The 12,596-nt window shown below is 36.6% G+C and overlaps 1 protein-coding gene across 1 annotated transcript; it reads left to right on the top strand.

Moving 5' to 3' along the window:
* Nucleotides 1–5,078: 5,078 nt before the first annotated feature.
* Nucleotides 5,079–11,690, top strand: BNIP3L (BCL2/adenovirus E1B 19kDa interacting protein 3-like). The gene is made up of 5 exons (XM_009578415.1): nucleotides 5,079–5,275; nucleotides 7,005–7,077; nucleotides 8,898–9,001; nucleotides 9,790–9,939; nucleotides 11,208–11,690. Exons 1-5 carry the CDS (start codon nucleotides 5,109–5,111, stop codon nucleotides 11,254–11,256), a joined length of 543 nt encoding a protein of 180 aa, XP_009576710.1. The 5' UTR covers nucleotides 5,079–5,108; the 3' UTR covers nucleotides 11,257–11,690.
* Nucleotides 11,691–12,596: the final 906 nt, after the last annotated feature.

The following is a 12,596-nucleotide window of genomic DNA, read 5'->3' as shown; positions in this document are numbered from 1 at the left end:
AGCCGTGGAGAGCAGGAGCAGGTTCGTTTCGTGGTTAAACTGAGTTTATTGGGTGGCTGGTGTTAACAGCTAAGATGGGGATACAGCAGGGGAGGGGGAGGAGCGTGACTGTGGGAATGAGTTTATTCAGTGGCTGAGTCAATACCACTGACGTGAGCTATTTTCCTCTATATCCGGCATCTATGTCAGCTGCTCTGCTGCATCCTTTTGTTCCTAGGATAACACTAGTAAGGCACATCCGTGGTTTTTATGTCGGCTCTCGTACTCACTTGGCAGATGCTTTTCCCTCTTTTTAAACAGCTACTTCAATGTGTGCTTTCATTTGTCTGTAATTATTAAGGATACTGCAGTTGAAGAAGTGAATAAATTGCATTAATCATTAACTGTTACCTTCGTGGTTTACAATGAAGTTGAACTGACAACGAAATATATTGGTTGGTTGATCTGTAACTCAGTGTGAATTGTGTTGAAGAAGAATAAACTGTGCCCATTTCATAACACTGCTATTGTGTTATGCTAACATTACATCTTGTGATAACGATGGCAGTTTACAACAATGTTCACCTGAGTCAAATAGGTATTTTAGTATATTATTCAGGGCTGTTAGCATACTTAAATAACAATTATTCAGTCTTAAAGTTGCGACATGCCTAGTGCCTAACTCGATGCTTACTTTAGAAATTGCAATCTTTGATGCTTCTATAGTTTAGTATTTCCTTTTTGTTTTCTGTTAGTGTGTTAACTTACTCTGCGGGACACGTTAATCTGCTGTAAGATAGGAGCAACAAGAGATGAGTGCACTGTAAGCCTGTGCTGGGTCTGCCCACGTAGATCTTATTGCTGGATCAGCACATAAAGGCTTAGCAAAATCAATGTGATTACTGCAGGTGGTGAGCACAAGGTATGAGAGGAAATGTTTGATAGTCTGTGCTCCGTGAACAAAACAAATGCAACCAATCGGCTCCATGTAGGCTTAGTACTGCTTTCAGATGTTCAGCCGCTCCACAATGCTTTGGTGTTATAGGTACGTTTTCTGCATTATATAAACTTTTCAGTGAACCTTTTCAGGCTAATGAGCTTAGACACTTATTCATTTTGTTCTGTGTGTCATTTGTGCGTGTTTAGGGCTTTTCATTGAAAGATCCCTTAGCACTTGAATTGAAGGTCAGAAGACCTGGGAATAAAACTGGTAACTGAACCTATGCTTTGTTGGGTTCACAAAAAAAAAGGCTGGCTTGCTCTGGGAATTCTAGATGCTTCCTATATTTTAATTATTATAAAGCTCTGTTACATATTGACAAAAAAAAGAAATCCCACCTTAGGCAAGAACCCATCTAGCTCTGTCATGGAAAATCTGCTTAATAATTACCATTATGGGAATCTGAACAGCTTTCTCTTTTTTTTTCTCTTTTTTTCTTTTTTTTTTTTTTTTTTTTTGGTTAATGGTGTACTTCATTGTAAAAGTGATATTTCTTAGTTTATTCAAGTTGGCAGTGGCTCAGACGTCTTGTGAGCTACTAGTTTGGAGTATTTTTATATATATAAAATGTATATATCTATATAATGTATATATTGTGCTTGATATCTCCCAAGTGAAATCACAGAGTGAATAAACAAAATGAGACGCCTTTTTCCCCACACGTTTAGCTACTGTCCACCAGTTATGGAAAAACATGTAATTAAAATCAGTTTATATCAATTCTTAGTGAAATAATTAGTCTTAAAGCATGGCCAAAATTTAACGATTTTGGAGAAAGATACCATTCATATAAACAGTTGTGGTGTGTCGTCCCCCCCCCCCCAAAGTGTGGGTTATGTGGTTTGTGAAGGGAGGAGAGTTCTACCATATTTCTTAATTCTACCACTCTTAATTCTACCATATTTCCCATTTTACTGTCAAGTTGGAAATATGGTAAAATTAAGAGTTCTCATGTGGGTGATTAATGTAACGTCCTTAATTTTGAAGAAAGCTTGGGGCAAAGAGCGCCCTTTACCCCCCCCCAAAGTGTGGGTTATGTGGTTTGTGAAGGGAGGAGAGTTCTACCATATTTCTTAATTCTACCACTCTTAATTCTACCATATTTCCCATTTTACTGTCAAGTTGGAAATATGGTAAAATTAAGAGTTCTCATGTGGGTGATTAATGTAACGTCCTTAATTTTGAAGAAAGCTTGGGGCAAAGAGCGCCCTTTATTACTTGGGCAGTTTAATCTCAAATATATTCCTGCGCATCTTTTTAAAGAAGCAGAGATTTGTGTCCCTCTAATTGGAGTCTGTGAAACTATTAGGGCTCTCTGTCTCTCTCTCCCAAACCGGTTGTGACTGCCAGGGAAGTATGTAGCATGTTTTAGCTTGATGTCAGATTACGCTTCCTTGAATGTATTTTGACTCATTAAAAGTGAGGTCAGATGGAGAACGTGCTGCTTGTCATGTAAACTACTGCTCGACTTGTTGGGACTCTTCGCTCACAGTTTAATTTGAGTGTTCTTCCTAGCATGGCCACAACACGTTTTAGATAAACGGCAAGTTTTGTGAGTCTGGGATAAACATTAATAAAGATTTTATTTGTGCATAATCTTAGGTGCTGTGGAGGTGTGTTTAGTAGCTGCAGACTAGAGCAACCAGTTCTGATCGTCTTCCGCTGGGCTTTTCTCTGCCCGTGCTTGGTGTCAGAGGAAGACGTCCCCTTGCACCTTTGCCCTCTGTTCTTTTCACGTTGTTTTTCACTCACTGCCAATTTTTTACTAATAGATGTCTTTGCACATTATAATTCTCCCAATAGATACTCTCTACTCCAAAATGGTTATTGGGGAACATATAGCTTTCTGGCCTAACTGTCTTCTAACTGCAGTTGCCACGTGCTTTTCTGCAGGTGTGGCCTCTTGCTGTGAAGGTGTTGCTACAAGGCAAATCTACCTTCCTGATGTAGTGCTTACAATGTGGCCCTTTTATTTTGAAATTTAGACACCAGCAATCATCATAAATCTGAAATAATACAGTGTCTCTGTCTCAGGCTGACTAGTCTGAGCAAAGGCTGCCTTTTCCCAGTTAACACTTCGTTATCTGAAAAGTCCAGTATGTAGTACAGAGTTGGTGTTCATCGTGTGATTGTGCACAAGAGCTCTGCACACCCTGAATTCCTTGTTTGTGAATACAGCTTGGGGAAACCAGACTGTAAACCACCAGGACTCTTAAGACTATGATGCTTACATGGTCATCAGTATAATGGCATAGTTACTAATTGGTACTAAGGATAAACTCTGTTTCAGCTTCACAAAATCAGGTTGGAAATAGGTGAACGCGTTATGACATACATCCCTTCCTGTGTCACTGATACAGTTCCCAGAGCCAAAACTTTGCTATAAAAAAGGAAGTGCAGGCATTCTAAGGTGCATTTCAGAAGTCAAGAAATCAGTGCTAAAATTTAGAACCTGTACAAATAATGTTTAAAAAGTCGTTTCAGTTGTTGTATTTGTATTTTTAGACTTTCTTTTCTTTCTTGAATATTTTTACCTCAGTGATGAAGATGTCACAACTTTAAAAAATAAAAAAAATCAACCAAACACAAAAAACCTGAAAGTGCTCACCTTCAGGTGGCATAAATTAAATTACACAGGAGTTGTGATGACATAATATACATGTGTGAAATCATTATTTGACAGATAATGGGAAATAATGTTGCATTGAAAACAGTAGGCTTTTGAGCCTACTCCAATTTCCAATTGGAGATCTTTCCCTTCGTAATCACGGCTAATGAAGTGACTGTATGGTCAAATGATTCTTGTTATATGTCTAACTGAGAAGGTTGGAGTTGCAGTTGGATAGGGAATGTATTTAAATATACATAGAGCAGTAGAAGACTATTCTATCTTTACTGTTCAGGACATTAAATAGTATGTTTATGAATTAAGAATATTTCCAAAAGCTGTTTGTTTCCAGTTGTTTCCAATTGAAACATGTTACTAATGAACATACCGGTAAATATTGTTTTGCATTTAGTTAATATGCACATAAAATAAAAGTGAAGACATTTAAAAACAAAAATAAAAGTCCTTAAGCTAACTACAGAGTATATGAACTTTTTAGCAGATGCTTTTATCATTCATGATACACTCTTGTTCTTTCGTCAAATCTCAGTGCCCACATGGATATCCCATAGCTATAACTACAAAAAAAAAAGGAAAACACAGCAAATCTCAACTTGTAGGCTATACAGCCTTCCCTGGCTAAGGAAAGGAGAAAAAAAAAAAAAAGGGGGGGGGGGGAAAGAGGCCGAAGTAATGGCATTGAAATTATTAACTGTTACTACATGTGAGAACTCTGGATTTCTCATGCTACTCAGTTCTTTATTTTGGCTTATTAGCCGTGAAATCTTAATCTAACTGCAATGAAATGTGTGTTAGCATGGTACTTCAGCTGTGTAAGGAAGCATACTGCCTACCTCAAGGTTCTGATGGTTTGAATTGTGGTATGACCCATTAAGGTTATGGTAGGATAGCAGAGGTGGCAGATGGTGTTGGATGGGAGATGTTTGTTAGAGGGCCAGGGCAAAGAAAGTTGAATGAGGCCTGAGAATGGCAGCCTGCCTGATGTATATAAAAATCAGGGTTTGATTCAGGGCCTTTGGAAGTCGAGGGAAGAAGGAGAATATAGAATCGCAGATGGGGGAGTTGTATAGTAGGGGGCTAGGGGATGAAAATTTTGTTTCAAAAAGGAATGTAGAAGTAGAACAGGAAAGCGGGGAGACTAGTGTAATTGAGTGCTACGTAGATAATTGAAGCTTCAAACTGCAGAGAGAAAGATGGCCTGTTAAAGTATTAATAGGTGAGGAGAGAGGGGACATTTTATTTGAGTAGCTCCGGAGGTAAGTAGCAATAAAACATAACTTTTTAGGTGTGTTTTTGTTGATGAAAGAGGAAGAAACATGTCACTCTTGTCTCCAGTACGTGTTTATGAGCTTTCTCCCAGCAGCAGTGTATGTTATCTGAATTCACCATATTCATGTTTTTTTCTGTGTGTAATTGATAAACGTAAGATGAGTTTTAGTTCCACTGCTTTTAATGAAATTACGTCTGGCTGGCCCAACAGGTTCCTGGGTGGAGTTACAGATGAACGGCAATGGCAATAGCAATGATAATGGTAATGGGAAAAACGGAGGTCTGGAACATGTCCCTTCATCATCCTCCATCCACAATGGAGACATGGAAAAAATTCTCCTGGATGCCCAGCATGAATCAGGACAGAGCAGTTCAAGAGGTAGTTCCCACTGTGACAGGTAAAGAGGTGTTTGCTGCCCTGCATGCAATTTATTGCAGTTTTCATCCTATAGATGTTAATGGAGGGATAAAGCTTTTTCTCGTGCTTAAGTTTGTCATGCTCCAGTATTTGGAGTACTTGCTGGCTCAGATAACTGGCTATCAAATAAGACATCTGACTTGAAAAATACATCGTTGCTACAGAAAGCTAAGGAATCCAGGAGCGGGAAAGTCACATCAACACCACAGTTAAATTTCACATTGTCATAAATCACATGTGGTATAAAAAATACCTAATTTTACTGGCTCATTAATAATAATGTTATGTACATGTGCTTTATATTTAGTCAAGCATAATAAAATATATTACTGGCCTTAACAGATAAAAAGATTCTCAGAATTTGTACTCCTTGCTTTCAGTATTCTACTTTTTTTCCTGTGAAGGCAAAATATTTCTTACCTAACAATATAATCCTTTGGGGCACATGTGAGTGTTATGATATTCTTACGTGTTCGTTATACCTTTTTTCTAGGAAGCTTTGGGACAGTTTTGAAAATCCTTGAGCAGTTTCTATGTATAATTTTAGCTGTCCTTCTGCTTGTGCCTCCTCTGGTTTTGCTGGGTGAATCCTGTCTGTCATGTCTACTGTATAGCTTATATAAGTGGTTGATCAGATATAAAAGCTATTTAAAATTAGTTAGGCCTGATTTAATTACTGAATGTAGTAGACTGTTTGAAAATAATCCGTACGTGTATTTCAAATAGAAGGGTTATGTTTATAGAAAATAAAGTTTTTACATCTATGTTGCTAAGAAACTAGCTGTCAGTAGTTTAGTACTTTCCAGTCTAACCAGGAACATTTGCTAGGTGACGGTTGTATAGTTTCTTTTACTAGCATAGGATTTTTCAGTCATTACCTGAGTTTTAAGTGAATGAAGACAGATTCCTTTTTTTCCTTAAAACTTAATTTTCCGCTTGTTAACTTTTTGGTAATTCTTTTGCCCTTTTGACAGTTGAAGTAACATACAAGAAAGGGGAGGTACTTTGAGATTTTGCATTCTTTTCTAAAAGTTCTAAACAGTAAGTTGCTCTTAAATGTGGTGTTTTGGGTTCTCTTTGGATATTTCTAAAATACACCTTTTTCATGAAAGCTTAAGTCAGGTTAAAAAGATGCCCTTAGCATTTTAATGAGAGAAACCTGCATTGGTGTGTCATACAGCATTTGGTATTGTTCCTGACTTAAATTCTCTTGTGTTTCCTTGGCTGAGGTGCGTTAGTTGTTTAATTTCTCAAGTAGATCACCAAATAGTGAGGCTAACAAGGGGAATATGTATCCTTGCCAAGCATTAAAAGGTGTTTTCATGTGTGATGTTTCTGCTTGTAATGATACAAAAAGAGGTATAATTCACAATATTGGCAGTGTTATCTAAAAGAAGGAAGGGATTTACATCTTTTGTGTAGCAGTTGACGTTTTGGGCAATGCTTTCTTTGCTTCAGTAAAAGGATGGTCAACCCTGTTGAGAAAGGTAGGATTATAAATTGAAAAAAAATTGAAAAGATGAGGCATTTTGGAAGACTTTAATACTGATGTTTGTGATCTAAAGGGTAGCGTAGTCTGTAACTCATCTCAGTAGTGTGCAGAAACGCACAGGGAAGTGATTCAGCTGAGATGCTATTTACACTAATGATTCTTTAGGTGACAGAGTGTAGTATGACAAAATGACATAATGAAATGAATTTTTCTTTAGCCCTTCACCTCAAGAAGATGGACAGATAACTTTTGATGTGGAAATGCACACAAGTAAAGACAGTAGTTCTCAGGTATTTTCTTCATTAACCTTTAAAATACATTAACTTTTAAAACGTATTTTTTTTAATTGTGGATATTGTATATAGATCATATATTTATATAGATCAATATTGGGAGTACTTGAGGGGTAGAGCAAGCTCTCTGTCATGTCAAAAGGTCTAAAATGTTATATATTTTACATGTCAAAAAAATGCATTAAACTTCTGCTTGCTAGCAATTTTTTTTTTTTTTTCATTCTGAGACCCTAATCTTGGCTGTTAGCTGCAGTACAAGCAAACGAATTATATAAATCTTATTTATTCAAAATTTGGAGGTGTCCGTTAGTCATTTAGGTAGGGCTGTTTACTTGTCTTGTACTTTGTTCTTGCAGGTTTTTACTCTTTTTTATTAGAACTTTATTTAGTACCTCCCTGTAAATATGTATAGTAAATAATTTTTGTGCACTCAAGCTTATGTTAGTTTAACTAAATTATCTTTTCTTTTAAGGGGTTGTTTTCAGAATAAAGTTTTATTAAATTAAAACACATTCCAGAGCAATTATGTTTAACAACGAGGCAGGGTTAGTAAACTTTGCTTAGGCTTACATTCTGTATTAATTGAAATTTGACTTGTAGAGATTAGTAGTTTTGCAGTGAGGGGGAAAACGAGGCTCCATCTCCAAAGCTGAGAAATGCCCGATTTAGTAACAGTCTATTATTGTTTAGCACTCTGCTTGCACTGTGTGTGTCAAACCTGTTTCGGTTTTGAAATGTTTATATTTCTGCACAAGATTTCAGGGTGTTCAGTTTATTGCTCTACAGATAGTCAGCTCACATGATAGTGAGTAATCTCCATAATACAAACTGAGAGGAGACTAATGCTGAACTCTTAGTTTGATCATTTAATAGAATTTGCTGTCTTCAGCAGTATAAATAAAAAGCATTCCTGGAAGAATGAAACCTTGCATTTAATTTTGTCAAAGACCTGGCCGAACAGTAGGACTGTTGCAGTTCTGCCCTACAGAGCCACAACGATATGAATGAAGTTGTTTGTTAGGTCTGCCATCTCACTTTTGTGACTGTCATATTTGATTACTTCCGGTTTTGGTATGGTTCCCACTTAATGTTTTAAGTGGTTTATCTTACTTTACTAAGGGTCACTCAGGAAATTGTTTTAATGGTAAGGAGGAGTTTGTACCAAAGTCAGTGGAGTTCTCTAGTCTTTCTAATTTATTTTTTTCCTACATGGTAACATTTGCATCTAATGGTGTAATCTCAAATCTTTGCATCAAGACAATTGTAGTGAGTGCTTGCCTTTCCTTACTGCATCTGGGATGCACCCAGTAGAAGCTGCTAGTTGCAAGTAATATAAATTTTAAATGACTAATAACACCTTTAAAAAAGTCAAAATACTATTTTTGAAACCTTTTTATTTGGCCGTCTTTCTGTGCTTTAGCCATGTTCTGTATGCTTTAAATCGAATGCCATCAAATTAAAGTTCTTGCCATTTGTAAAAACTTTGTTTAGTATTTTTTGCATATTGCTGGTTTATTACATTTAGGATTAAAATATTCCTTTTTTTGTTAGTTTTAAAAAAAACAAAGAAACAACTTGCAATGGTGTGGAAGTCCTGGATATAGTAATAAAATTTGTGGTATACTGACTTCTGGAGATCCTCCTGTTAGCATAATAAAATCTCTTCTAAATAATCAGTAGGCCAAGAACACTTGCTCGTTTATCAGGTGCCACCATTTGGTGCTTATCATTTTACCACTGTTGTTGTTGCTCTCAATTTAACACCATAAGGAGGAGCTAATTGAGTGTTATAAGGCTTGTCCCATGTATATTTTCAGTCTGAAGAAGAAGCAGTAGAAGGAGAGAAAGAGTTGGAAGTTTTGAAGAAAAGTGCTGACTGGGTGTCAGACTGGTCAAGTAGGCCTGAAAACATTCCTCCCAAGTGAGTTAAACTCTTTTTTAAATGAATATTCTTTTATATGAAGGCGAGAAGAATCATAAGTCACAATTGCATGAAATTACTCTGGCTCTCCAAATAAGATCATCTTAGAAAAAGATTTCTTTTTGGGGAGGCTATAAAAAGTCAAAACAATGAAGTATGAAAATCTTAATAGCAACAGTATTACCTTTTTATTGCAAGTAATATAAATCCACAGCAAGCTGATTACAAGGTTTCTTGACAAAATTGTAATTGGGAGAGCTGGGTACTTGGAGCTGGGATTCATGGGATTTAGTTTTGGCTTATTGAATGGAATAGTGTTGAGCAAATCTCCTAAATTCTCTGTACCTTTTTTTCTTTCTATGTAAAATATGTAATGGTCATCCACGGAAGGGGAAACGTTGAGATCCTTGAATGCAAAGCATTTTTATTAAAATAGAGGATGCTGTCTAAATCTGGCAGACTTCTGTATCTCTGTTTGGAACAAAAAATGAGGCTCTTGCTAACAAATCACATCCTGAAATTCCCTCTCTCGGACCTACCTCTCTCTTCAGCTACTGCTCCCTTTGTCTCTATACTGTCTGTGTAAGTGGTCTCTCCACAATACCTCCTATTATTCTCTTTGATTCCTTACTCTGTGTAAGGGATCTCTTGCTTTGATCTCTAGCTCTTTGTACTTTTTAAAAAAAATGTTCCTACAGAGATCTGTGCCTTTTTGTGCAAAAAAAAAAAAAAAAAAGGAAACAAAAAAATCTTGTTGAATTTTTTCCCCCCTCCCCCTCTTCTTTCAGGGAATTTCATTTCAGACATCCAAAACGTTCAGTGTCTTTAAGTATGAGAAAAAGTGGAGCAATGAAAAAAGGTGGCATTTTCTCTGCAGAATTTCTTAAGGTTTTCATTCCATCTCTGTTCATATCTCATGTTTTGGCTTTGGGACTAGGGTAAGTATTAACCTATATCTCACTTCAACTTTTGCATCTGGCTTTGCTTTGCCACTTGTATGTCAGGTGCTGCTGAAAAGGGCTTTATCTAGAATAACTAGAGTATTGTTGCACCTCACCCAAGGTAGACTTGGTGCACTTTTTGAAATGCAGGAAAACTTCGCAGCAATTAAAACTTTGCAGCCATTAATATGTTTTATTTCTAGATTAGATCAAGTTTCTTATACTGAAAATGCATGGATTATCACGAATTTGCAAATAACCTTTGCAATTATAGCATGTGCCATTTGATTATCCACACCTTCTACTTAAATGCTTCAGGTTATAATGTAGGGAAGGTAAGAATAGAATAGGTGGAAAACTGCTGTCACTTTTACTAACCATTACAAAACCACATTGTATAAATAATGATGCTTAAGTTCCGTGTGTATGGCACATACGTGTAATTTTCAATGTCTAATGCTGCAGTTGTGTGATATTACTGAAAGTCAAGGCTTGATTACTTAAACAAAGATACATGAAATACTGGATGTGTCCTGCAAGATCAGCTATGACTCTGCTCAGCAATGTTTTCATTGCCTGCGTAATCCGACATAATCTCTCAGTTTGCTTAAGTCCTTACATTATGTTTATCCATCTTATGTTCTTCTGTGATGGGGGCAAAGACATGTACTCAAAATATGTTTTTATTTAGCTTCATATTTGTTTCTGGGGGCGTAGTTCAAGTGTCTCTTTAAATTCTTGTAAACTATCAAATAAATTAGGAGGATAGAATATATGAGAATATATTGTAAGATATTTGTACTATAGCAAAATTGTGTATTTCTGCGACGAATTGAATCTTGCCTGGATTTATTTGTTAGAGGTCAGGGTTTGCGTAGATCCTCAGTGATCAGTGTTTTAAAGCTCACCCCCTCCCTTTATAGGCAGTACTTTATTTGTTTTATTGTAATAATCTGGGAGTGTTGCTCGGCTGTTCAAGAGCCCCTGAGTCAGGTACTCTGCAAACAACACACAAGCTTTTGGACTGGGGTTTTCAAATGAGCTTGGGACTGGAAGAAACCCACTTTTACTGAACGTTGATAGTATCGGTCCTTCTAGGCTCATCTGAAAATCTCATGCTTTAAGTAATTTTATAGAAGAGAAGTGAAGTCCTTGGAAGAATCTCGTCAGACCTACTTGAAAGACAAATTAGAATAGCTGAGTGCGTGAGGACTCTTTGGGAGTATTTCTGTGAAATACGATATGCCTTATACTTTTTATTTCAGCATCTACATTGGAAAACGACTGACCACACCTTCAGCCAGCACTTATTGAAAGATGGAGTGCAAAACCTGGAAATCCACGTGACCTGCGAAGGTGTTACTGTCTCATTTAGTACATTTGACTTGAGACCATTTTAAGCATGACCCTGACTTCACCCTTTCCTTACATATCCAGGTTTTCACTAACTCTGGAATTCAGTATTGTGTTGGAACTCTGTTGAGGTGTTTCGCTATCCACATTCTTTCCCTCTCTCCTCCTATTCCCCTGCCTCTTGGCCTGCAAGACACGTCAGAGTTGCTGAACGGAGTTTACAACTGTCTATATGTTGCAAGGGCTTCTCTCAATGCAAAATGCCACCAGCAAGTTTTAATTTTATCAGTGATGCTGTTGCCTCCTTAGTGCAACCTGACTTAAATTGCAGTTGTGCATGGTATAAATGTTGGCTGTATTATGGTGATAAAATTAACAGTCTCTTTGGAAGAAAATTATTGATTGGCGTGAAAATGAATTTTTCTTTTGAAAAACAAGCTGGTTGTGGAATAAACTAAGAAATCACTGGCAATAAAAAACAGTCTAAATCAGCTTTTGGGGGAATTTACTTGGCCCCTTGTATTGGCTAACGCCGTTTGATTTGCAGGAGGCAAAGACTGCATAAATTTTAAAGTAGGATAACTAAATCCATCAGCATATTTTAATATTAGGTAATTGTTGTAATCGTGTCTTTTCTATGAAGTCAGCTCCTTATTCCTTGTAGGAAAACCTGTCTGATGCCTAGAAAATATTAGAAAAATTGCATTGTTTGCATGTGAAGAAGCTTTTCTTTTCCTTACCTGTTTTCTTAAGGGAAAATTTTAAATGTGAAATTTTCCTTTTAAAAGTAGTTTTAAATTAAGGAAAAACCCAACAGCTGTAGGTGTAGTTAGACTCTGTATAAAAGGATATGATTCTGTTTGTTGTGGAACCATTTACAATTATGATGATATCGCATTTTCAGAAAGTAAAGCGTTTGACTTATCTTTAAGGGGGACAATCTTGCAGGTGCGTAAAGGTTCAGAAGTTGTAAAGCTCTGAAATGTCTTCTGCAAATGAGTTTTCAATATTCCTATTTCTCATTGTTTACTGTACAATCTCCTTTGGGGATACATGGAATCTGAAAGTCACTCGTGATGTCTCATGTTAGATAGACTTCTCACTAATGTTGAACTTTTATCTTAGGGAACATTAAGCCTTGTCCTCCTTCAGTGACACTTTTCAAAATGTGAAGCTTTAGTACCAAATTGTTACAAAGCATTGGGACAGTCATGTCCTTAAGTAGATTTTATTGGATTTCAGAACATGTAGCATGACTCTGAAGGATAGAATACTCTTTTTTTATATATATATGAATATAT

This window comes from Fulmarus glacialis, unplaced genomic scaffold (genome assembly GCF_000690835.1).
Source record: "Fulmarus glacialis isolate BGI_N327 unplaced genomic scaffold, ASM69083v1 scaffold26775, whole genome shotgun sequence".
Classification (NCBI taxonomy): domain Eukaryota; kingdom Metazoa; phylum Chordata; class Aves; order Procellariiformes; family Procellariidae; genus Fulmarus; species Fulmarus glacialis.
The sequence above is the reverse complement of the archived record's forward strand: the minus strand, read 5'-3'. Positions and strand labels throughout refer to the sequence as shown.